The sequence below is a fragment of the Protopterus annectens genome, chromosome 9.part0 (genome assembly GCF_019279795.1).
Source record: "Protopterus annectens isolate FY-2018-M chromosome 9.part0, PAN1.0, whole genome shotgun sequence".
Lineage (NCBI taxonomy): Eukaryota > Metazoa > Chordata > Ceratodontiformes > Protopteridae > Protopterus > Protopterus annectens.
The window spans coordinates 1117371333-1117398308 of NC_056743.1; the positions used below are offsets into that span (position 1 = coordinate 1117371333).

Here is a 26976-nt window from a genome sequence, read left to right on the forward strand (position 1 = left end):
TCCAAGGATTTGTTTGCTTTGGCTTGCTCCAGATCCAGCAGGAGAAGGCCCTTGATAAGCCTGTTCCTCCTATCTGCTAATGCTCTGAACCTGAAGCCAGCACTGTGCCACCCCTAAAACAGACTACACAACTCGTGGGGTGCTGGAAGAGGGATCGTATGCCCACATTTGGAACACTTTTTAAACTCAAGTCAGAATTCATGTTAAACACAGATTAAACTGTTACACCACCCTCAGATAAGCAGAAAAAAGTATTAAAGCTAATGAATTACCAACACATAAAAATCTATAACTATAATCAAAACTACTATAACCCTGAGGTGAAAAGGGGCCAATAAAGAGCATCACTAACTACTGACAAGGAAAAAAAAAACAAAGCCAGTTTAACACAAAGATGGCACAATGCCAATCGCGGAAGGGCCGACTAATGTCTAAAGTATTAGACAAACTTTTCAAAATTATAGGCTAAGACCACTGTAGAAAAAAAAAAAACTAAATTGAGATATGCTACCAGACTTTTTGCTACTGAAATACTAACCAGTAAGAGGTGGAGAACTTGTTTGGTGAGATCTGTGATGCTGATCCAAAATCCGGCAAATCTTGAGTTACTCAAGGAGAAACAGGGGCTTAAGGAAAGATCGAGGTTGGAACAACAAATTGGCCAGATCGGATAAGAGCTGGGGATCCTATGACCCATATATGTCAGACCAAACAGACTGAAAAAACAGGATGTAGTGGATGAAGGTGAATCTCTAGCCTCTTCCAAAGTAAAGGCAATTTACACCACAACATCAAACAATGATCAATCTGTTGGCGTCGGTGACTCACGAATTAGTACTGTATCAGTTAACACAGAAATGGACATCAAAAGCTACAAGTCTGGAGGTACAAAGTGAATGGCTTCAACATCAAGATGGGAGCATATACTTGAAAGATCAAAGACTGGAACACTGAAAATGGCACCAAATGAGGAGTGGGAGGCAAGGATGTGGTATTGAAGGCCCAGTGCTCACGCCATAGACACTGATACTCTCAGAGTCAAGTGGGTCAGATGAATGAAGGTGAAACTCAAGCCAGCTGGAATGGACCAGAGAGACTCTGGGAAACACCATCTCTTCTGCTTTGAAACAAGAACTGGGGAAGGAAAATATGAGACAGTGGGCCAACTCGATCTGTTATGGAAACAAAAGAATGGAACGGCACATTTCAATTTGTGCATTCATAAAAGGCCTTATATTCTCAACTCAATTTCTGAAGCACTACAAAAGGACACAGTATACCTGACGAGGAGGAAGAAGATGGGTAGAAAGGAATAAACCTTAAATTCTCTCTCTAATGAGCAGTTCCTTGAAGCTCTTTTCCAAAAAAGATTGAAGAAAACTCTTTATATCTCCATGTGAGAGGGACCCAACAATAGACAGGAAAGGTACTAAGGAGATCAGTGCCAAAAGTCTGTGGACAATATGAAAGAGGTGCTTTTGGTGAAGCAGAAAATTCCAGTACTTTGACTTTCCTTCTGCTTTTTATTAACTTATCCTTTCCAGCATCCTTCTCGTTCTCCTCGGCTTTATGTGGCTTAGAAAAAGGGAGCAGTCCCTTCAGAACTGACTTTTTTTCCATTCTGAAGGGGAAACGGCCGACATTCTTGCACGTCAGGGTACTTGCAAGTGTTATGGCCCCAAGCATACAATGTAGAGATTACAGACATCTTACATCAGGATTCTGTGGTTGCAGCAGTCACATTTTTTGGAACCCTTATCCATTAACATGACTAAAGTACAGCACTGACATTAACAGGGTGCACAATAAAAATACTTACAGTAACTACAACAAAAATAAACAGCCTAAGCACTACTGAACAGGAAAAAATATGTTAGGCCAAAGGAAGCGATAAGGCTTCCACACCTGTCACTACAGCAGGAAGGAGCTAAACCCTCAACTATGAAAAGGTTTGAGTGGAACAAAAAGGTATTACAAATAGGAAGGCATCCTGATGAAAAAAAAATAATCTGAAGTGAAGAAAATTGGAAGACTTATCCGAGCCGTGGTTCTGCGATCTACACTGCTTGAATGACAAACGAGATCTGAGGAAAGGTGGGAGACAGAGACATGAGAGTAGGGAAGGCGCTCATGTTTGAATGCTTGGTGAAGCAAAAACCCTGCCAGTGTAGTGACTAACCTCCCATTAGTCAAGGCTAATAGGTAAGATGAGGCAAAATCATTAAAGAAGAGATGAGAAATAGCTTACATTAGTAAAAGAATTAAAAACTATTAGCTAAAAGGAAATACACGATACATTATCTAAACAGAGAAATAAAAGCTCATCTGGTTAACTACGATATAAACTAGCAAAGATCATACAGGGATGGCAGCAGCTGACGAAAAAGGCTCTTATTTTTAGTTTCCTTGGGAAATCTAGTCTGCTCCCCCCCAAAAGGACTTCCCAGGTCGCCAAAACCTCAGGAAAAGAATGGTCTTCTTCAGTCATCTAGTCCTAGCCAAAGAGGCTTCTATGAGTCTCGTCAAAATGAACCAGCCATTTACTACAGTTTTCTGTTTGAACTTGTTTAACAGGATTGTCCAACTGTTCATTTCTGCTCCTTTTCAGTGCAGCCCAGGGGAGATGAGCTCTTACATAACATGTACTTCACAAAGACAATATTGTAAGGCCAGCATGACACACTTCACTGCATAAATGTGTAACATACAGGCAATATTCAGCATGTAGTACAATTATAATTAACTAAGCAATTTGCATTGCAAGACAAAGCTTAGAACTGTGTGTCAAAATGCCATGCTGGGAATTAGGCTATGAAAAGGCCATTTGCCGTATAAGTGGCTATGATCCATCAGGCTTGTAAATCCTTACCAACATCTTGCTCGATGCAGCACTTATCATCACAGCTTGCTAAATGGTGAATGAGATCGCCCCGAGGAACCTGATGACGTGCATTAAAAGGGCACGTTACCAGTTGTCTTACAACATCTGGATGGTTCTATTGGTGTAAAGAGGAAAGAATATAAAGAAACTGGTATTACTACTCTTCTTACATCTTCTGCTCCGATTCTATAACGTTCCAAACATATGATAGATTAAAACTTCATAGCTTAAACATAATCAGCTGTCAATATCAGAAGAATATTCTTGTAGATTAAGTACTCACCTTATTAGCAGATCTTTAAAAGTAGATCACAAAGTTCAGCAACAGAGCATCTCAACCAATTACTGGATGATAAACCACAGGTGTGTGTGAAATACTACCTTTAAACAGACATATACTCTTCATTACACATGGATAGCAAAGAGTTACTTGCAGAGAGCAACTGTTGAGGCTTCTACTATCATCAGTTCTAAATTCAAATACAGGATTGTCAAGAGTCCAAGTATTTACAGCAATCCCTTCATCTAGATAATTTTATTTCTAAAAAATGAAATACATCCAGTTCTAAATTCTAAGAATCCTTTCACGAGCTGGATCCGTAGAAGTCTACAAGGACGAAAGTGCTTATCCCAATAAAGCGTATTAAAGGAATGATCTGTAGTCCGTTTCTTCTTTCAGTCCGATGCATACTCCCTGTATATGGCCAGGCTAGACTAGAATTACTGGAGTCCCCATCTGCAGGTGACCCTTGATTGATCATCAGTTCAGGTATTTTTCTACCACTCTCATTCCATGCTCAAACAAGTAGAGAATGTGAGTTGTGCTGTGGCATCATGTTTCTGCATACAATAACATGTCAAGCATCTACACAACCTATTTTATCACCCATTTACTACCAAGTATATGCTGTAAAATAAGAAGTTATGTACTCGCCATAATGTTCCGACTGTGTTGTCCATTTTCATTCTTCCTCAACTGGTGGATTCAGTTCCGATCCTCAGATCCGACTCGGCCCTTACATCAGCTCATGGCCACCAAACAAAAAACTCTCACTCTCTTCCCTTAACCCCATAATATGCCAGCCCCAACATATCTTGTTTACTATTTGACAAAGTAGGAAGTATTACTATAAAATCCTTAACATAAGCAGCCATATCTGGAGCTCAATATAGACAGTGGTGTCCTTATAAACTCCCATTCTTCCAGAAATTAATTGTGAAAAAGGTTGGGAGAGGGGGGTGTTGAAGAATGAATATGGTCAACACAGACGGAACGTTATGGTGAGTACACAACTTCTTAATCTGATGTTGTCAAATTTCCTTCTAGCCTCAACTGTTTGGGCAGAGTGCCCAGCTGCCTAAATTCCTGGGTGGACTCTAAGATATTCCTGAGCACAGCTGAGCCAAAGGCTTCTTTCCCCCTTGAGACCAGATCTACTTTGTAATGAGTAATAAAGGTACGATGATTGGCCCAAGTTGAAGCTGCACATATTTCATCCACTGAAGCTCTAGACAGAAAAAATGAAGCAGCCATGGATCTAGTTGAATGAGCTCTTAAAGGTCTTGGTAAGTCCAGTTTTTTGTTGTGAATAAATGATATACAAATCCGCGAGCTATCTGCCTAGAGTTACCTTTACAACTAATCTGTCCAATTTAGAATCTGCAAAGGAAACAAATAATTGATCCATCTTCCTAATTTTTGTTTTAAGTAAAAATGCAACAGTCTGGACAACCAATAAAGGCAACTCACCTCTGTTTGTAAACTTAGGAAAGACTGGCAGATTAATAGATTGGTTAATATTGGATTCTGATACCACCTTAGGAAAGAATGATTGGTATTTAATAATACTCTATCCTTATCGGAACGCTTGAAAAAGATAGCCCAATACTCCTTAACGTAGCTTTATTTTCAAAAAAGTGGCGTTTTCGCTACAACAAAAAAGTAGCTTCATCAGAGGTTTGTAAAAAGGCGCCAACTTTTACCCATTTAAATTCTAAAATAAACACTGACATCATTTCCTGTTTAATTAAAGAAAACATTTGAAAATACAACATTTTAAACTCTAATTTCAAATTAAAACAGAAATAGGTATGGCAATAAAAACCTAAAACATGTAAATATATGAATGCATTCAAAGTGCCCCATTTAATATGTTAAAAGGATCTTTTAAGAGCCGATAAGGCACCTAAAAAATTTTTGACAAAGTAGTCAAACAGTAAAAATATAAAAAAGCACACAATAACTAACAACTAGATGTCTCTTCCTTATATTGAAGTCTTACATTAAGGCTTCTTATTAAAAATTATTTTGTTATCTAAACAATTTAATGTACAAAAAATAATTAATATACAAATAAATAATGAACATAATTCCTAACTCCATGAAATAACTTGTAAAAACAAATAAGGCACCTATCTGAGGTACGACCTATATTTTAAAACTGGTGCAATATTGCAACTCTCATTCAATCCAGGCACATTAAAGGCATCTAATTTTAGTTGCCACTCCAACTCTCGATTCTCCAATAGGAGAGAGGTCGGACCACCTCTGATGGTAGTGGAAATATGATCGATGCCCATAAAAACAAAACTATGTCCTGGGTTGTTGACAGAATGTTTTGCTAGTGCGTTATCACAATTAGCATTCTTCATAGCATAACAGTGTTGATAAATGTGTTCCTTAAACTTTCTGTCAGTTTTGCCGACATAAAATCCAGAACAGCAAACACAAAATGCAATATATATGATAGATTTAATATCACAGTTAATTTTAAAGTGCAAATCATATTTTTTCTGTCTTATGAGGAACGTGCTACCTGTACGTATTAAGTTGCACCATTTGCAGGAACCACATCTAAAACAACCCTTTGTTATATTAATAGGGTTATAATCAAATTTCCTCTGCAATAGCTCTTTAATATTGCTGCCTCTTTTATACACTAAAATATAGGTCGTACCTCAGATAGGTGCCTTATTATTTGTTTTTACAAGTTATTTCATGGAGTTAGGAATTATGTTCATTATTTGTATATTAATTTTTTGCATATTAAATTGTTTAGATAATAACACATTTAATAAGAAGCCTTAGTGTAAGGCTTCAATATAAGAAAGAGACATCTAGTTGTTGTTGTTAGTTATTGTGTGCTTTTTTATATTTTTACTGTTTGACTACTTTGTCAAATATTTTTTAGGTGCCTTATCGGCTCTTAAAAGATCCTTTTAACATATTAAATGGGGCACTTTGAATGCATTCATATATTTACATGTTTTAGGTTTTTATTGCCATACCTATTTCTGTTTTAATTTGAAATTAAGAGTTTAAAATGTTGTATTTTCAAATGTTTTCTTTAATTAAACAGGAAATGATGTCAGTGTTTATTTTAGAATTTAAATGGGTAAAAGTTGGCGCCTTTTTACAAACCTCTGATGAAGCTACTTTTTTGTTGTAGCGAAAACGCCACTTTTTTGAAAATAAAGCTGCGTTAAGGAGTATTGGGCTATCTTTTTCAAGCGTTCCGATTTGGATTCAACAGTCTGTTTTTTGTTATTGGTATTACTAATACTCTATCCTTATGAAAAAAATCAAGTAAGGAGGTTTAGACGACAATGCTTGACGTTCTGAAATTCTTCTAGTGGAGGTAATGGTCACTAGAAAAATATAGTTTTCCAGGTCAGGAATTTAAGATCACATTTTGCTGCTGGTTCAAAAAGGAACTGAATTAAGGCCTGCAGCACCAAATTTAAATCCCATGGCAGAGTAGGGTCTTCAAAGGGAGGCCTCAACAGGGGGGTTCCTCTCAAAAATGCCTTACAAAGCTAAGATGAATCCAATGAAGGATTCTCAAACCCAGCATGAAAGTTGAAAATTGCTGTTAACTGAAACCTAATTCTCAAAGGGAAAACTCCCTCATATCATTACCAAGAACCTAACACTTTGTGCAGGAGCTGAGAAGGGGTCAATGTTTTTCTAATGTGCCCAAAAAACAAACCTTTTCCATTTACTTCTGTAAAATTTTCTTTTAGAAGCCTAATGGGAAGAAGAGTATATGATGGACAGGGGAGGAGAGCATCAGCTGTCTGGCTATCAATGGAATGAAGAAACCATGCTGTTACCCTGAGGTTTGAGATATCCGGTTGAATCATGCCTGTCGGGTGAGACAGGAGGTCTGGAATTGGATCTAGAATACAAGGTGGGTAAAGGAGAGGTGGCACCACTCATTTCCAGGACAGTGATATGAACACTGTCCTTTTTGAGGGACCAAGTGCCTTCGACAGTCTTCCCCAAAAAGAGCCCCCTCCCCCAATCTGGGAAGCTCCCTTTGTCACTACAGCCTTGGGCTGAGGGAAAATGAAAAGGGCAGCCTTGTAGAACTTGATCTGATTGAATCCACCACTAAAGGTATCCCTTGCATGCTGGAGTAATTATTATTTGGGCTGATATGTTGATAAAGAATCAAACATTGTTAAGAATTCTCATATGAAATCTTGCTGCAGGAATTAAAATTATGGCCGCTGACAATTACCCCAAAGCTTGAAGAATCAAATGGGATGAAACTGTGGTGCTGCGAGTTATTTTTCTGACTTGGAACTGGATAGTTTGCACTCGAGAGAGTTAAGAGACACTGTCAAAGAAACAGTGATGAAAACCACTCCTATGAATTCAATGTTCGAGAAGGTTGTAAATGAGACTTGTTGAATTTACAGTTATCCCCAGATGGAAGCAAGTCTGGAGTACCTCATCTACTACTCTCATTAGATGCTTGATAGGACAATAATGAGCCAGTTGTCCAAGTATGGAAACTCAGAATTCCCTGTAGTTTCAAGTGAGCTGCTACCACTGCCATGCATTTGGTTAACACTATGGTGACTGTTGTGAGGCCAAAGAGAAGTACTCTGAACTGGCAGTGACCGTCTGTAAGCGTAAATATCTTCTGGATTGTCTGCTCATTTTTATGTGATAGTACCCATCCTGAAGGTCTAATCAAGCACATCCAGTCGTCCTTGCCTAAAAAAGGCAGGACGGACTTAATTGTGACCATCCAAAAGCCTGTCGAACTGATTTGTTCAAGTTACTGAGATCCAAAATTGGTCTAGTCCCCTGTTTCTTTGGCACTAAAGAATCTTGAGTAAGTTCTGAACTCTATCTGGTCTTCTGGGACATCTTGGATGACACTGTTTTAGCAACTTTTGTATTTCTAGTGCTGCTACTTTCCTCTGACTGGGTGGAACATTAGGAAATCTGCATACAGGTGGAGAAGGCAAGGAAAAGGGAATTATATAACCTCTGGAAATAATCCTCTGCACCCATGCATCTTCTGTTATATCTAGCCAGGCTCTCTGATGCAGAGATAAACAACCCCAGACTGCCTCCAGAGGTGGACAATCAGACCCTACCAGCACTCCTGAAAGGAGGACCATCGGAGAAGAAATCTCTGGATCCCTGTTTCTGTGGGCCTCCTCTGCCATGTGGACATTGTCATCCACTCTGAATCCCCCTGTCCCTGAGGGAACTATCTCCACATGGATATTGGAAAGGACCCTGGGACTTCTTGAACCACATTTTCCAACCTCCTCATGGATTCCTAGTGAAGGATCTTTGAGTTGGCAAAAAACATGCATGCACTGCAGAGGGGGTCTTTCCATCTTTTTCACGCCTGGCGTGTGTTCAGCTTTAGAGTCAAACAACGAACTGCCGTCAAAGGACTTTAAGGGCACTGCAAAATTAAACAAATGCATCCAGGCATGCCTCCTAACGGTAATGCCTGAACCTGCTGCCCTTGAGGCACCTTCAGCTGCATGACAGATAAGCCTCACGGATGAATTAGAAATAACCTGTAGGGTAGCCAACTGAAAAGCTAGAGAAGTCTGAGCTGCTGCAGTATAAGCCCCTAAAGGGGATTCTGACAGTTCTTTTATCAAATCCCTTTTATAGTCTCATAAGGTGCGACACATAGTTAAGTGACCCAAGGGTAAAGGGAGATTGACAGAGGAACTTTGCTCAGCAAGTTCCTTCTTTCTGGCTGCTGCCACAACCATAGCATCCATGGGCACTCCCTTGCTCCAGTATTTCCTACCTTCAAGTGGAGCCAGAATCCAATCTGGTCTCTTGGGGAATGGCTCAACCAAGTCAGGCTCCTTCCAAGCCTGCCTAGAGAACAAGTCAATGAGCTCATTGGCAGGCCGAGTAACCCAGGAGGTAGATAAGCAAGCTCCAAAGGATTCCAGGAATACTGTTTCCTCTGGGAAAGGATTATCAGACGACAAACCACCACTACTTAAAAATCTCAAGAATGTCTCCAAATGAGACACCTTCAGGTGGTGATCTTCAGGACCTTTCTTGATCAAAATCAGTATCTTCGGTGACTGACTCCTGAGGGGAGTCCAAGTGCCTCCTCTTGCACTTCCACTTCCTAGGGACTTACAAGGTGGGATGCTTCAATAAAGAATTGGAAGAGATTATAAAACCTGTTGGGTAGTCTGCAGACGTTTAGCTGGCCGTTCCTGTGACATAGAATGATGTGGCTCAAGGCACAGGGCCATATGGAATCCAGAGGGAAGAGCCAAGGGGGTAGGAATCGTCTCTCCTGCCAGTGCAGAGAACACACTCAACTACCTCAAAGGCAGACTGCTCCGGGGAGAAAGACAACGGAGCCAAGCAGCCAATCTTCTGGCCCACCATTTCCCTCTGCCCCGAAGGCAACCTACCAGTGGTGGAAGTCAGAGCCAAACTGTCCAAGGCAGAGGGGTCCAAGGGGATGAAACTACTACAAAAACCTTGGAGTCGACTAACCCTTCTGAACAGACGGGCACTTAGGCTTCAACAGTCATCCGGCTCCAAGGACATCAGAGCCAGTGCACTCAGGGAAACCTTCGGATCCTAAGACAAGGATCTCTTCGGATCCGAACCAGATGGATCAGGAAAGATCAGATCCAGGGCCTATGAAGCAATCTGTAGGATCACAGAAGGAGCTGCAATCAGTGAAGTGCTAGGACAGGTTTCCTGACCTGAAAGGGTAGGAACCAGGAGAACTCCCATTTGTATTTACACCAAGAGAAACCTCATCATTCTGTCCACATTAGCATCGGTCAAACTCCTGGAAGAATGAGAAGAATCTAGAGAAGGGGACAGAGTGCCTTATTCCAGATCGAGACTAGCTGAGTATCTGGTTCTGGGTAATAGCCTCGGATCTGAAGTGCTTTGGATCAGAGGAGGGTCTCGTTAGATCCAACAGCAGTCAGACTGCAGCAGCCTTTGCATCAAATTTGTGTTTCTTTTTAGGTGGCTCCAAGGAAGATGGAGTCTATGATCCAGAAGGCTTAGGAAACTTGACAAAAGGATCTTTTGCTTTGAGAGACTGTGCCCAGCAGTAGCTTTTGAGAAGGAAGTAGGACGTAAACCCTTTAGTATCTGCTTATTCTTACTAATGGCACAATCAACCTAAGGTGGTCCGGGCCCAAACAATGTACAGAAAGTGTGGGCATTAGACAATGCAATTTGTGCCTGCACTTTTGGCATTTTTTTAAATCCCGAAGGACCTTTTTCAGACATCCTGCACACAAAAAATTAAACAAGGGAAGGAGAATTTTATTTATTTTTTTAATATATAGATAAGAGAAAACATACCAACAACGGTATCGAGAAATACACAAAAGTAATACAAAGAAGACTAGAAACAGTACCCACTATGGTAATAAAGAACTACATTAAGTCTAAAGTTGTTGTTGTTGTATCTTTCGGCTTTTCCCGGTTAGGGGTCGCCACAGCGGAACTCCGGTCCGCTTATGATTGGCAGCAGATTTTTACGTACCGACTTTCCAGGCCTGACGCACGACCTTTAACGAAGGTACACCCATTCACACATGTCTCCACACAGAAGATGCTTTAGCTGAGAATCGAACAGGACAACGTCTTACTGTGAGGCGACAACGCTACCGCAGCACCACCACCGCAGCACATTAAGTCTAAAGTGAATGTTTGTTGGTTTTATCGACCTTCACATTAAGTCTAAAGTGAAAGTCGATAAAACAAACATTTCAATAAAACGCAAATTAAAGGTCATGCTGCTAAACGCTAGGAATCTAAACATGAAATTGCACTCATTGCAAGCATTCTTAACCCTGAAAAATGCTGATATTTGTGCAGTCACAGAAACCTGGTTCAAAGCTGCAGAGAGCACCTCAGCCTTACCTGGTTACTCATCCCATCATGTATTCAGGCCCCAAACTGTGGGCAGTAAAGCCAAAGGAGGTGGAGTTTCAATATACATTAAAGACATACACATCTCCAGGCTGGTCAAACAGTATGACTCACAGGAGTCACTTCAGGTGCAGTTAACCATTAACAAGCCCCCTATTCAAATCATAGCTAGCTACTGGCCCCCAAATCTGACTCAAGATGCCCAATCCGCCTATTTGGACCTGTCCTGTTTGAATCTATCAAGATTCAACCCTTTACCCTGATCCTGGGTAAACTTTACAAACATAGACTGGAAGAGCTACTCGTGCCAGAACACAAATGCCCAGAGTTTCTGCGATTTTGTCAACGCAAATGCCTTAGAACAACTAGTCGATACCCCCACAAGAAGTGATATTTTAGACTTGGTATTAACCAACATGAGTAATCACTGCAGCATCCATATATTATTATCCTCTCTGGTAAGATCAGACCATAAAGAGGTCACTTTCAAAGTCACCATCTCCCTCAACCCACCTCTAGCTAGGAAGCTGATTACAGCCTAGGCGATGGTATAAATGGCTTCACAGCCCTCTCCCCCTCTCTAAGAACTGGCACAAATGTCCAAAACTACACCAAAGCACTATGCAAGCATTTATATAGAGAGATGAAATCAGGAATACCAGACAGGACTAAATCATCCTCCGCAAGGAAGAGCAAACCTGTCTAGTGAACATCTGCAATAAACTCTATAAATCAAAGAAAAAATTGCTGTCCAAGAAGGAGCAGGTGCCCAATTGGAAGTAATGTCTCTGTAGCCTGAACAAGTAAATAAGAGCACTAGTGAAATCCTTCAAAGCAAACTTACCAGAGTTCAAACTGGCCACATCTACTAGAGACAATAATAAGGTCTTCTTCACATATGTCCGCAACCTCAAAGGAAGCACCCAGATCTGTTCAGAACTGGTGGTCAAGGACACCGCGTATACAAATGCTGTAGATATGGCAAACTTGCTGGTGGAAAGATTCAGTGAAAACTTCAACCCTCTGTTCCCCCATCAGTAAATCAGGACATCCGCAGTACCTGCCCCTTTCCCCTTATATCTAGGGAAAAGGTCATCACTGCTCTCTCAAAGGCAAAAAATACAGCCTCCATGGGACCAGATTACATATCAGGATGCATCATACATGAAATAGCGCAGGAAACTGCAGCACCATTAGGCACCCTATACAACCAAAGCCTGAGTACCGGCTTCATCCCAGCTAAATGGAGGACAGTCACAGGCTTCCCTTTACAGAAAGGTGGAGCATCCACCAATCCAGGAAATTATAGATCCATCAGCCTAACTAGCCTGATCTACAGGGCCATGGAACAGATCATCATGGACCTCACTAACAAGGACATTGGCAACTTCCAAACACTTGATCCCACACAGTTTGGCTTTGTCAAGGGGAGGTGAGGTCTGCTAAATTTAGTCGACTTCTTTGAGATGGTCACCAAAGCCAAGGATGAGGGGAAGATGGGTGCACTCCACCTACCTTCACCTGGCCAAAGCCTTCAACACTACTTCCCACTCGGGCGAAATAGATGCTCTCTCTCAACTAGGCATCAATCCGTATGTTACCAGATAGGTATCTAACCGACTCACTGACAGAACCCACCTAGTCAAAACAAGGGAATCCACCTCAAGTAGTAGAGCCGCAATGCACAGCGCACCCCAGGTTTCGGTTTTGGGACCTCTTATGTGAGATGTACTTTTTTGAGGTGCAGGCCAAAACCAGTGGGCTATGTATGGCTGACCAAGTTTGCAGGTGATTGCAAGCTGGGAGCGGTCATCAATTCTCCTAATGTGGACATACTCCAAGAGGGTCTCACCCAAACAAGACAGTCACCAAAGCCATGGATGAGGGAAAGATGGTGCACACTGCATACCTTGACCTCGCCAAAGCCTTTGACACTATTCCTTCCCACTTCAGCATAACAGATAAACTCTCTCAACTAGGCATCAATCCATATGTTAGAACCCACCTAGTCAAAATAGGGGAAGCCACCTCAAGCAGTAGACCCGCAACAAGCTGTGTACCCCAGGGTTCGGTCTTTGGGGTCTCTGTTATTTGGAATATACTTTTCTGAGGTGCAGGCCAAAACCAGTGGGCTACGGCTGACCAAGTTTGCAAATGACTGCAAGCCAGGTGTTGTCATCGATTCCCCAAGTGAAGTGGACATCCTCTATGACGGTCTCACTCATACAAATGACTGGTGCCAGAAACATGGCCTCAAGCTGAATACCAAAAAATGCATCAGCATCTCCTTTGGGGAGAGTGACATTCCCATAAATGATCACATTACTAATAATGTCTTAAGCACACAATCAAGTGTGAGGGATTTGGGCACCCAGGTTGATAGCAACCTGACTTTTGACCACCATGTTGCTTCCATTGTACAGAAAGCCTGCTACATGGCCCACCTCCTAAGTAAGGGTATCTTGTCCAGGGACAAGGAGGTCATAACATACCTGTATTCTTCCACTATAAGCCCATTATTGAGTACAACACCCCATTCAGGATGAACCTCGCAAAACACATACAGCAGCTGGAGACCACAGAAGTTCCTCACAAGGAGATTCTATGGCCTCAAACATCTACTATACACAGGCTAAAAGCCCTATCCATCTACTCAGTTTCATACAGACTCCTCAGAGGTGACCTCTATCTGGCATACAAGGCAATCATGGACCCCACCTTGATGGGACTGTTGCATATCGGCAAGTCAAGCTCCACTCGAGTAACTCACATCCGCGGCCTCAACCTAGTCTGTGACATCAACGGGACTTGTTGGTGGGACAGACTTGTGTCCCAGAGGCTCCCACATTTATGGAATAGACTCCCTCTCCACATCAAGCAGAGAGGCTCTTTACCCCTTTTTAAGTGCAACTTGGACAATTGGATGGGAAATAGAAAAAATACTCCTGGAATTCCACCCATGTCCCTGCTAGACAGGGGCATCGGATGCTGACTTGTCTAAACATGGGCTAAACTCTTGGCTAGGCTCATAAGGGCCTCAGGGTCAATAGTCTAGTAGCCTCCTATAATCCTATTCATTTTGTGAAGAAAGAGGAAAAAATGAAATGTCTCTCGAAGCTCAAGATGACCACATCTATTCTGGAAAGCAGCAACCGAGATCTGGGATATGTTAGGGGTTGGTGCATTGTGGGTAAGGAAGGAGCTATGGTGGCCACAAGCTGAAGTAACGGCAGAGTCAGATCAGAGGATTGGATCCAAATCCAACAGTTGAGGATATAATGAAAACTGACATCATATCAACATATTAAAACAAAATCCAAGAATGTACATAAAAAAATGCAACTGTCCAGTATATACTGCACTCCACTCTCAACCACAGGATGAGAAGCCTGCCCAGGTGACTCTGGCAATATATTAAGAACCCACTGCACAGGATTTCTTCTGACTATTGTAAGTGTATTTTACATCGGACTTCAGTGGCCATCAACAGTACATAAATTTCTCGCAAAAAAATCTCAAGAACTGAGAATACAATCTCCAGGAAAGCCAAAGCAGTACAGTAGGCAGAATCATGATCCAAGTAGTAACACTTAAAGTGTGATCCAACAAACACTTGGTCATGCACCTTTCTGAAATAAGCAGTGACAACAGTCACATCTGTAATGACTATCCTTTCACAGCAGCTTTTGTTAACATGGCAAAAGACAATGTAGTAAGGAATTCACTTGCAAAGGGTTTGCTTAGCAAATTTAAATCCTTCCCATCCTTACGTAAAAAGGACAACCACTTGGCTCCATGCTTCTAACCTCATGTACCCTCTTTAGGTAGAGCATGAGCAAGCAGTGCACATCCCAAACCTAATGGTACCCCCCAAAACCTAAAGAAAACAGGAAAACGAAAGTGGTGCTTTAAAAATTTTAACACAATCAGCAGCAAATATTGTGGGCTATTTCTAAAGGATACTCAGCCAAATTACTGCCTTACAAATAATCACGTGATGTTCTAAAATTGTATGAAAAAAGTCAATGGTTACCAATAACAGCGACTTTCAAAAGGCAAATCTCACAGCTGCTAAACCAGCAGGTTGCAGTGGGGTAGGGTTAGCCTATCAGTGATCAACATCCTATGGAAAAGGATGGCTATTTAAAGGTGGGCAGCAGCAAAGCCTTAAGGAGTTGTTAAACATGCTGATTAGCTACAGTTGTTTCTACAAAGACATGATCAGAGATGCCAGAACATGAGCAGACACCAGAAACATGCGTAACCACAAAATAATTCAAACTAAACTCAGAACTGTGCCCGGCATAAATCTGCAGATCTTACTGCAGATTCACATGGGCTGTCCAACTGGTTTGCCTCCTATATAGTCAATACAATTATAAATGCCAGTTTCTGGGGTTAGCCTCACTTTACCCTCTAACCAACTGAGGATAAAGAAGAAATTCTATATTGTTAATACAACACCAGAAGCCCACAACTTCCAGATAGAAGATATTTAGAAAGATAGAAATTGGAGGAAAGAAAAGTACTTGCACAAGAAAAAAAAACTGTCAAAAGCTGCAAATAAAAACCTGCATTCATTAATACAACAGATTTTTTTTTTAATAAAACACTGCACAGACGTAGGAACTTGACTTGACACTTAGAGAAGAACCAATAGAACATGTGAAAAAATAAGCAAAGAGCAAAACCCAGAGATTTTTCAAAGGTATAGTAAAGAAACATGACAAAGATGTGGTACCGTGCAATATTTATATAAAGGAGAAAGCCAAACTAATCAATACAAAAAAAAAATGCAGCTCCAAACAAATATAGAGAAATAAAGGCAAAGGCACCAGGATATGCAAAGTAAAGAGGGAAATACAGAAAAGAAATCAACTATGGTAGAAGTTAAAGTTTTGGATGATCTCTGAAGTGAAGGATTTAATGTCGAGAATCCAACAAAAGTAATGCCAGAGCATGCTGGAATTATGGGTTCCCAAGCTAAACAACAGCTGGACCAAGAGGCATCTGAAAATGTGCAACATACTGCTCTGGAGGTTTCTGCAGAAGACAGGTACAAAAGTCTAAAACAGGAAAGCTTCAGCACCAAGAAAATATTAATCTGGGACAGGAATTTGATAAAGGAACTTGAGCAGGAGGGAGTGTACAAACATCTCGGAATAGATGCAGATAAAAAAACAATCAAATACAAATATGAACAAATACAAATATAAACAAATACAAATATAAACAAATACAAATATAAACAAATACAAATATAAACAAATACAAATAAATATAAACAAATACAGCTCAATAAAAATTACTTCAGAAGACCAAAACTGATACTGAAAACTACCCCGACATCTAGGAATAAAGTCAAAGCTATACATTAATGAGCTCTTCCTGTTCTAACTTACAGATCTGGAGAGAATGACCGGCCCCAGAAAATACTGGACCAACTGGACATCTAAACAAGAAAAATATTTCAAGGTTTTCAGATGATTTGGTGTATACACCAAGATTATATATTCCTCGCTCTGAAGGTATGGGCCTCCTCAAACTCGGTTACATGTACAGATCTGAAATCGTGAGACTGCATATAAATCTGCAGACCTCACCAGAACCAAACATAGTGAAAGTTTTAAAACACAACAAGTCTAAGATGACATATTTGATTAGTTTAGGAGAAGCATTTTGGTGTCAAGTGGGTATGGAAATCAAATCAGAAGTAGACAAAAAGATGAAAGCAACTGAATGGGTCAAAAAACGAAAACAATAAAAGGAGAAGATGAGAATGAAAGGAAAGTGGAAAAACATTAAGTAAAGTGGCCAAGTAAAGCGATATCATGGAACATCCTCATGCTGGACAAGATTTGATGCAGGAATGGTTAAGGGGAGGTAAATTGAAACCAAAAGATGAAATCCTAATAATGGTAGCACAGGATAGACTAAATACATGTTGGTTTACAACATGTACTGAAGAAGGTGAAAGAAACAGACAAATGCCGTTTCTGCAAAAAACAATGGAAATAATCATATATCTTGTTGCTGGATGCGATGCACTCATTCATGGCAGAGCTCCCGCATACCGAAAGGCATGACAATGTGGCAAGACTGTGCAAATAGAGAAAATGGTTGAAAAACACTGGAAATATGAACTGCAAAGAATTATAGAAAATGATGTCAATATCACAAGGGCTCACCACTTACCAACACTTCAAAAAATGGAAGCAAGAAATCTAAAGATTGTAGTCCATGGAAAGAGAACTGTGATCAGTGAAATTGCTACACCCAGTGATTATAGTGCCTTAAGTACAGACAGAAAACCATAATACCAGGATCTGCAAACAGAAACAAGAGCAATGTGGAAGAAAGACACTCAGTTCCAACAGTAGCAAGAGCAATGGATGTAAAAGAATTTACAGTCATACTTAAGATACTTTATCATTACACGCAAGCATGTATAAATCACTGGAGAAGGCAATCCCAGGAATATTGCAACTGCTGAAATGAGCACTCTTGTCCAACAAAGACTGAATACTAATTTCATAAACTGTAATCATATCTTGACTTAGCAATGGAGGTTATTCCCATCATGGTATTAGAAACCCAAAGGGCTTGGAGAAATTAAACTCTGATCACATACCCTGTGCTACAAAACAGGGCAACAGTCAAATTATGCTTCTAGGATGACAGATTCTGGAGTTATCTTGGGTGAAAGTTTGATTCTCTTGGACCAGGTACTAGCCAATTAAGTCATCTTACTGTTTTTATCTAAGGAACATACAGTGGACTAACCACCTGCTGCCACCTGCACATCTTGCTGTGACAATTCAAGCCCTGGATTCCTCAAATACTGACTATTTCAAGCCCCTCTTATCAGGACTGACAAATTTCAATCCAGAGCTGGTGAAGAATGCAACCTCTCAGCTTCTAATTTGCACATCTCATTCCCACTGTATACACAAGGTTTATAACAGAAATTATAGTTAAATAAATTTACCATAACTGTAGATGCTTGAACAGATCACTGCTGAAACAGCCTAAACTATATAGAATGTCCTGCCAAGAATTAGACAATTTCCAAAGCTTTAGAGCATCTTTTATGTGCCCTAGCCGCTGTATAACCAGAAAAAGGCAGAATAAAAATTAGTGGATAGGGTGCCAAAACATCAGAGATTTCTTGCCTCAGAACATGGCATCTAAAGCCCTGACAGTTAAGTATGTGCTAGGAAAAAAAGAGCAGCACATATCCACACCCTAGCAAAACCCCCAAAAAGGGGCGGTGAAGAAGGGATGCAAATTTGCAACACTGACCAACTTGAACATCTACTACTATGGTAAGTTTACTTGCAAAACTATACTGTGTTCATCACTAGAGCACTACTGTAGTAGTCCAAGCTACATGGGACAAATACCACAGCTTAGGAAGGAGGAGGAAGAATATTGGCAGTCAAGGAGCTGCTGGAGTATAGTCCTAGAAAACCTGCTCTGAAACTGGAGAAAGACTCTAGTGTGTAGTGCTTGGTAAATGTATGCACATAAAGTCCACCCTTTCCAAAAAGCCAAAAAGTAGCCAAACCCCTGACTTTGCTTAGAAGGGTCTTACTGTGGTAGAAAAAGGCAACAGCACAAGACAACCGTTTAGAAATTATCTGTTTTGAAACAGCTTGCCCTTTTTCTTACACTGAAAGAAAAACAACTCATTAGTAATCCTGAATGTTTCTGCCCTGTCAATCTAGCATATGATTTGCCTGCAGACACTCAGTGTGTATGAAATTCTCCTTTATTTTTGGGCTCTGGAGAGAAAACGGGGAGATAACCAGCACAGCTCAAATGTAAATTCAAACCACCTCAAGCATAAAGGATTTGTTCTGAGGAGGCTCTGGAAAAACAGGGGTGATAAACAGTCCAGCTCAGTGTAAACTCAAACCGCCTCAGGCATAAACGAAAGACTTGTTCTGAAGGTAATCCTGTTTTTCTGAAAAATGAGAGAGATGTTTCACCATAAGATCTAGTAACTCTTCTTGCAGGAGCTAGAGCAATGAAAAATAGTGTTTTCAAATATAAGAAACAAGTTATGCACTTACCGTAATAATTTATTTACTGACATTTGATTACCAGAAAAATTGGGGTGGGTAGAAACCCATTTTCAGTGAAGGCTCAGGGAGATAAAACTCCAAATTACTACAAAACATTTTAAGAACAATAATTTTACAATCTTCAAAATTAAAGTCTTCAGTTTAAATAAATTAAACTGAATATAAAAATCTGAGTTGTTACTTCTTCTTCAACCTGTGGGTCTTGGACATATACTCCAGCCTTGGAGCCAAAGCTGAGCTTCTCCTCTCCTACCCATCAAGCCCCACTCTCCCTCCATCCCCTCAGATCAGGTTTGCTGCTAGAAATACATAACCACTACCAAAAACACCAGGGAACATTATCCACACCATCCACAGAACATCTCAGAGTTTGGATGACACAGGAAAGGGAAGGACCCGAGTCACTTCTGCCAGATCCTCCCAGGATCTGAGAAAGGGGAAAGGAGGATGGGAAAGGTTGAATACAAATGAAGCAACAAATAAGATGGGACATTATAAGAACACAACTATCTGAAGTTATTGTCTTCATTTGGTCATCAACCTGCGAGATACAGTCCCCAGCTACATCACCTCCGGGTGGCCCTCATGGTAGGATATTCTGGAGCATGGCAGAGCTAAAGGAGGCTCTACTCCTAGAACAGATGTCCAACTTGTAATGGGATATGAAGGCATGAGAGGATGCCCACGTAGAGGGAAAATATCAATAGGCACTCTGGACCAGAAGGCCGCAGCAGTAGGTACAGACCCAGTAGAATAGGCTTTGACATGACTATGAAGAGAAATACCTTTGTTGCAATATGTCAATGCAATGCACTAAGATCCAGTTAGTCAAGGTCACGTTTGTGATAGGTCTACCTAGTCTGGAAGTAGCAAAGGAGACAAAAAGCTGGCTCGTTTTTCTGAAAGATTTTGTCCTATTCAAGTAAAAATGCAGCTGTCTGTGAACGTCAAGTAAATGAAGTTTGTATTCTCCCCAGTTTTGGAAATTGGGAAGAAAGATCAGGAAATTAATCACTTGGTTAATGTTGACCTCTGAAGCAACCTTGGGAATAAAGCAAGATTAGGGCTAAGAGCAACTCTGTCTTTGTGGAAAACCAGATAAGGGGGTTTAATGGATAAGGCGTGAAGTTCCAAAACCCTCTTAGCAGAGGCGACAGCCACCAAGAAGGCCAACTTCCAAGGCAATAACTGCAAATCAACTCTGGCTGCTGGTTTAATGGGAGCAAAAACCAGAGATTATAACACCAAAGTGAGGTCCCAAGAGGGCATATGATCCTTGACCGGAGGCCAAAGCAGAAAGGTGTCACTCAAAAGACTTGCATATTTTTGTGGACACAAAAGATGAAGAATCTTCACGAATATGGAAAGTAATGATAAATGCCAACTGCAACTTGACCATGGAGAAGCTAGCTCCACTATTAAAAACTTGAGCCAAGAATTCTAAAATAACTGGAACATGAGCCGTGAAAGTGTCTAACTGGCACTGTTGAACCCAAACAGAAACTCTCTTCCATTTACTCGAGTAAATTTTCCTGGTGGAGGCTTTATGAGATGTAATCAAAATCTTCTGAATGGGGGAAGATAACCTGGGTTCTAGCAATCATAGGAAGTGGAGTAGGCAAGTGGTCTGCTTCAGGCTGAAGACGTCTGGGTATCAGTCCCCCAAAGGGTGGGACAGAACAGCCGGAAGGGGACAGTCCAGGGCAGACAAGGTGAAAACACAGGAACGTAAACCGAACTTGTCAATGAGGATGAATTTGCACTTCAACCTCTGAGCTTTCGGGAGGAATTTGGGGATCAGGGGGAACAGGATGATATGTATGAGAGAGACTGGGGGGGGGGCAAGCATGGACCAAAGTGAATCTGGGAGACTCCTCCTGCTGGGGGATCAGGGGAAAGTACTCACTGCACTTGGCGTTGGAAAGAAGCGAAGAGATCACAGCAAGATTGACTCCATAACTGGAAGATCATGTCTGCCACTCCCTGATGGACTGAGAGACCACTCAGAGATATCAGAATGGTTCTGCTGAGCTTGTCTGCTAGGATGTTCGGCTTCCTCAGAATATGTATTGTGACAAGAAAGCGGTTGGAAGAGATTGCCAACTCCCACAATCTCATGGCTTCTCGACAGAAGGGACAAATCCTGCCCCCCCCCGTCTGTCGATGTACCAGACAACAGACATAGCCATTTGGATAGTAACCGTCTCTGTGGGGAGAGGCATGAAGGTAAAACAAAGCAGCCCCTGCACGTACGGAAACCGCACGGCCCCAAAATATTGGAATCCAAATGATAAAACAAGAGGAGCCAGCAGACTATGGCAATTCAGTATTTAATCAATATTTAGTCATGTAAAAACATGAAATGGAAGCAAATAAACCTGTTTTGGCTATAAAAAACACAGCCTTAATCAGTGTAATCAATGCAAATCAATAATTCTATTGCTCCATTTTATACTTAACATATCAAAGTTAAAGCTCATTGGTTGTGCACAAATACTCATTGAGACCAGGTGGAAATAAACGACCCAATTTGATGATCCATTTCTTTTCCTTGGTATTTAATACTGAGTGCCATCCGGTTTTATTGATCCCGTTTCCCATGACCCTATCAATAACCATAAATCTAAAATATGCATTCCTGTGTGTCAATGAGTGTTTGTAAAGAGCATTACTAGTCTTTTTGGTTCGGATGTCACTGTAGTGTTCTAATATTTTCAACCTTAGAGGTCTAGAGGTTTGACCTACATAAAATGCTGAACAGGTGCATGTTGCGAGACAGATAACCCAATCAGTACCACAACTGGCAAAGAATCTGATGTCGTATACATTTCCGGTACTCTTACTAGTAAACCGCTTGGATAAGTCCTGGATCCCCCTGTCTGTCGATGTACCACACAACAGACCTATCTGTCTGGATAGCAACGGCCTCCATGGGGAGAGGCATGAAAGTCTTGCAACGCTAAAAAAGACCATCATCTCCAGGACATATATATGCAGATTGGTCTCTAGAGTACACCAGGTGCCTTGGACTGTGTGCGGAGTCTCCCAGCCAATGTGTCCCCCCCCCCACGGTAGCTGGGAGGCATCCATGGCCACCATGGCCTTGGGAGGAGAGGGGAAAAAAGGAATGTCCCGAGTACAGATCCTGAAAGGGAAGCCACCAAAAAAAAAGACTCCTTGCAGACTCAAGAAAATTTGATAGGGTAGTCCATGCATAGCTCAAGGAGGGACCACTGTATCGCTAATGTCCACTGAAGAAGTACTCTCACATGAAAGTGAGCAAGCAGAAGAGTTATGATCTCTGTCATCGACCCCAACGATCTGAGGACAAGAAAATCAGGGGGAGGATGACTGGTGAGAATCTGCCTCACATGCGAATTAAGAGACTAAATTCTGTCTGGGGATAGAAAGGCCATGCACCGAATTGTGTCCAGTCAAGCTCCTATAAAGTCGTTGATCTGGACTGGATCCAATCTGACTTGGAAAGATTCATGGTTATGCCCAAGGTCACAGTGAAGTGAAGAAGACTATAACTGGCTTGTAGGAGTCAATGCTTAGCGAGAGCAGTGAGAAGCCAATCGTCCAGATAAGGCAATGTGTGGAATCCGAGCAGCCTCAGATGAGTTTCAACTACTACCATCACTTTGGTAAACACCCTGGGGGCTGTGGGGAGTCCAAAGAGGAATACTCTGAATTGAAAGCGATGGGCTAGTGGAGAAACCTTCTGGAGCGCTTGTCCATCTTGATGCAGTAGTACATATCCTGAAGGTCTACAGAGCACATCCAACTTGTCCTTCTGCAGAAAGGGCAGAATGGACTATCGTGACCATTCGGAATTTTGTTTTGGCAACTGACTTGTTTATGGAGGAGAGATGCAGAAGTGGTCTGAAGTCACCATACTTTGGCACCAAAAAGAATCTGGAATAGATGCCCAATCCGAACGGGTCTTGGGGGAAGGGTTTGAGGACTCTTCTCCAACAGCTTTGCGATCTCTGAAGCTACCACCTATCTTGGCTTGGGTGGCACATCCGGGAGATTTCTAGACTGTTTTGGGGACTGGAACAATGGAAAGGTGTAACCACTGGATATTATCTATCACTCAACGATCGGCAGGGAGGAGCATCCTCCGACTGCCTCCAGAGCAGTCAGGCAACCCTTCAGGAATGCTGAAAGGATTGGCTCTGAGAACGTATCTCGGGACCCATGGTTTCTCTGACCCTCTCCCCTGTCCCAGGGGAGATGCCTGCTATTGGAATCATTTCCCCCTCTGCCACTGGAGGAAAAGTCTGAGAGTCTTGGAAAGCCCGCAAGAATTTCAGAACCATAGCTTTTTACTGCCACACTGGTTCCTCGAGTAGGGCTGCTGTGGGGTAGAAAAGTGTATTCCAACAGTAGACAGGGTCTTTCCATCCTTCTCGCACTAGGAGTGTGTGTGTCTGACCGTGGGACCAAAAAAGGGATGATCCGAAGGGTGCATTAATAAAGGAAACCTTGAAGGGTTCCAAGAATTCAAACAGCCTCGTCCAAGTGTGACCCCTAATGACAATGCCCGAACCGGCCGCCCTTTTGGTACCCTCTGCCACATGCAAGAGTAATTTCATGGACGTGTTAGAAATAGCAAGAGTGGCCATTCTGGGGAGAAGATCTTCTTGTCCTCTTCAGAAATGGACACTAGGATGGACTCAGATTTCCCTCACAAGGTCCCTTCAAACCCTGATCATGTGTGCCAAGTAATTCAGCGCGCAGAGAGAAAAGGTCATGGAAGAATAGACCCACTTACAAAATTGGTCCATCGCCCTAGGCTCCCCTGTCCAGAGGGTGAACAGAAGAGCTTTCCTAGGCCAGCTCTTAATGGCAGCTGCCACCACCATATAACTGACTGTGATGCCCTTAATCTAGTGGAGCCTATCTGCAGGCACTCTAGGAATCCTATCACAGCACTTGGGTATGGGCTCTACCATGTCCAGTTCCTTCTATGCCCTGCTAGAAATCAAGTCAAGTTCCTTCCATGCCCTGCTAGAAATCAGATCAATCAGGAGGTCAGTAGGGGGATCCAGGATGTAGATTGCTCTGTTTCAAAAGCTTCCAGGAACAAGGACTCAATGTTAGGTTTGTGGACGGACCACCCACCTTTCTGCTGCAGGATCTCCATGATGCCTCCGAAGGAGACATCCTCAGGTGGGGATCTGGGGGAACCTTCCTCTTCATCTAAGTCTGTATCTTTGGTCAGGGATTCCAGTGTGGAATCCAAGTGCCTCCTCTTGCACGTATGCTTCCTGTGCGCCTCCTTGGGGGATGCTCCAGGGAGGTGTCGGAAGACTCAGGGTACTCCTGAAGGGGAGCCACCTTTAAGCTTCTTGGAACAGGCTGTCCCAAGGTAGACAGGGTCTAAGGATCCAGTACGGGCAATTCAGAAGGGAGAGGAGTCGGGACCGAAGGGCAGAGAGTCGAGGATCTAATGGGAGCTGAGAGAACCCTCTCTACTTCAAACTCCGAGGGCAACTCTGTTGAGGCCAAAGCCACTGATGGTGAAGCCTTGGCACCGAAGGTGAAGTAGGAGCCAAACTACTGAGAGCCAAGTCACTGAGGAGGAGGGACAGCTCAAAAAGCCAAGCCATTGAAGCCAACCCCTCAAACCAAACTCCGAAGCTACAGCTCCAAGAGTCAGACAGGCCCGAATAAACTGGAGCCAAACTGCTCAAGGTGACATTCGGAGTTGAGATACAGATACCGATTGGCACAGATGTCTTGAAACTTGGGATCATCGGAACACAGAGCTCAGACATCGATGGGCAGATTGGAAGAGAAATAGGTAAGAATGTTAGCCGAGTACCCCTGGCTCCATTTGCACCTTTAGAAATTTCCTCATGAACCTGTCCAACCTCAAACTCTGAAAGGCTACAGGAGGACCTAGCAGAAGAGGCTGTTGACTCTGGCCTGGAGTGGTGCCTAGGCAATGCCAGAATTACAGACTTGGGTAGAGGACCTGCCAGCTCTGGAGAGAAGCAAGGGGATCTGAGCTGAAGATAAGCTGAAGCTGAAGGGCAGACTTTTGTTGGAAGTTCTCCAGAGGGCAGAGAGTCTATTGTAAGACTGCTTCCATCTGTTACTGTCTTTGCCCTTCTCAGCTACTTTCTTGGTGGGGGTTTGATCCCCTGTCGTGGATTCCGTGGTGGAGGGGGGATGGACTTAATGGACAAGACCCCAAAGGATTAATTCATTCCTCCTGTCTATAAGTGCACCTTGATTAAAGCTCACACAAACAGAAGAATAGGAGGAAATCTAGGGGGGCTGCCCCTAAACAAATTACACAAGAGTATGGGCATCGGATGGAGGTATCCTATGCTCACATTGTGCATTTCTTAATGCCTGCTGGCTTTGAATCAGCCAAAGGAGGAACTACAAGAAAAGGAAAGGATGGTAGAGGAGGAAGCAGCCCTAGACTATAAGCCCTCTAAGCTACCAGCTAACTAAAACTTTTTTTTTTACACTAAGGATAGGAGACAGTAAAGAAAGCAAAATATATACAAACACTAAGATACCTAGATTTCTCTGCAGGGAGTTCATCAACAGACCCAGTAGCTGTTCAAGTAAGTGGCAAATGAGAGCTGAGGGGTGGAGGGCGAGTGGGGTATGATGGGTAGGAGAGGAGAAGCTCAGCTTTTGGCTTCAAGGTTGGAGTATACGGCCCAGTCAGATCCGAAACCTGCAGGTTGAAGACCAAATGAAGACAACTTCAGATCATTGGTTAAGAATCGATACAAGTTGTACAACAAACATTATTTACAGTAATTTTACACAGTTTGCAGACAAAGGGCAATGCTAGTACTACTGGAAGAACAGAAGCTGTGTGTATAGGAAAGGAGTTCTTCCTGTAGGAAATAGACTAGGAACAGTTTCTGAAGTATTCTGGTGAAGGCAGATAAGATTGCTATAGGTCTACTTATTAATGACTGCTGAAGTTCCTCCTTTGTGCAGATGGATAATGTGCGACTTTCCAGAGACAGGGAACATGGGATTCTTGGACTGACGTATTTAAACAAGACATGCACTACTACTAGCGGTTTTTAGGTACTAGCTTGGAAAGCAAATCGACTGAACAGCGTGGTTTAAGTTTAACAGTAGTTTTATACAAGACGTCAGCATGGGTTTGAAAGTGAAAGTGTATGTGGTGATATGCGGCTGTTGGGCAGGATTGGGATTAGATTTTGAGGAATCCTTGGTTAGTGATGGTATACCATTTATTAAACAAGAGCTGAATTGTGTTGCAGTTTTGAGTGGCGAGTTATTGGGAGAAGGGTTTGTATTGAATTTTTGGCCAGGATGCAAGATTTCTTATATCCAAATTTTTTTAGGGTTGTGTTTAGTATTCTGAAAGTGGTTAAAATATTGTTTTTGTCTATTTATTTGCTTTTTAGTACGACTGCAAAGCATTCTGATGTTTAAGATAAGGTTTTTACATTTTTGCCATTTTTTCCATACTTTCTCTCTATCCTACATTAGCATTCTTCTCTTTTTGGATAGCCAAATTGCATTATTTGGTTTTAGTCTATTCAGGATGGTTAGAAAATTTGTACTGAATTAACTTAAAGCATCATCTAAGCGGAGGATTTTTAGGAAGTCCCAGTTAACAGATGTTAGCGTAATAAGACAATGTAATAAGAACATTTATGGGTTAAACTTGGAAAAGTTGCGTGCTATTTTATAAATATGCCGTTTAACTGAATACAAGAGTCTGGTCGTATAGATTTGGAAATGATCACAGAGACTCTGATACTATACCTGTGGTGGAGTATTTGCTAGACTCAGAT

General features: G+C 41.9%; 1 protein-coding gene across 3 annotated transcripts in view; it reads right to left on the reverse strand.

Moving 5' to 3' along the window:
• Positions 1–26976, reverse strand: part of GTSF1 (gametocyte specific factor 1) — a 1343308-nt gene that overhangs the window by 692434 nt on the left and 623898 nt on the right. For all 3 annotated transcript variants that reach the window (XM_044083970.1, XM_044083971.1, XM_044083972.1), the window contains exon 5: positions 2870–2996. In XM_044083970.1, the coding sequence (XP_043939905.1) occupies positions 2870–2996 (127 nt within the window). The remainder of the gene's footprint in view (positions 1–2869; positions 2997–26976) is intronic.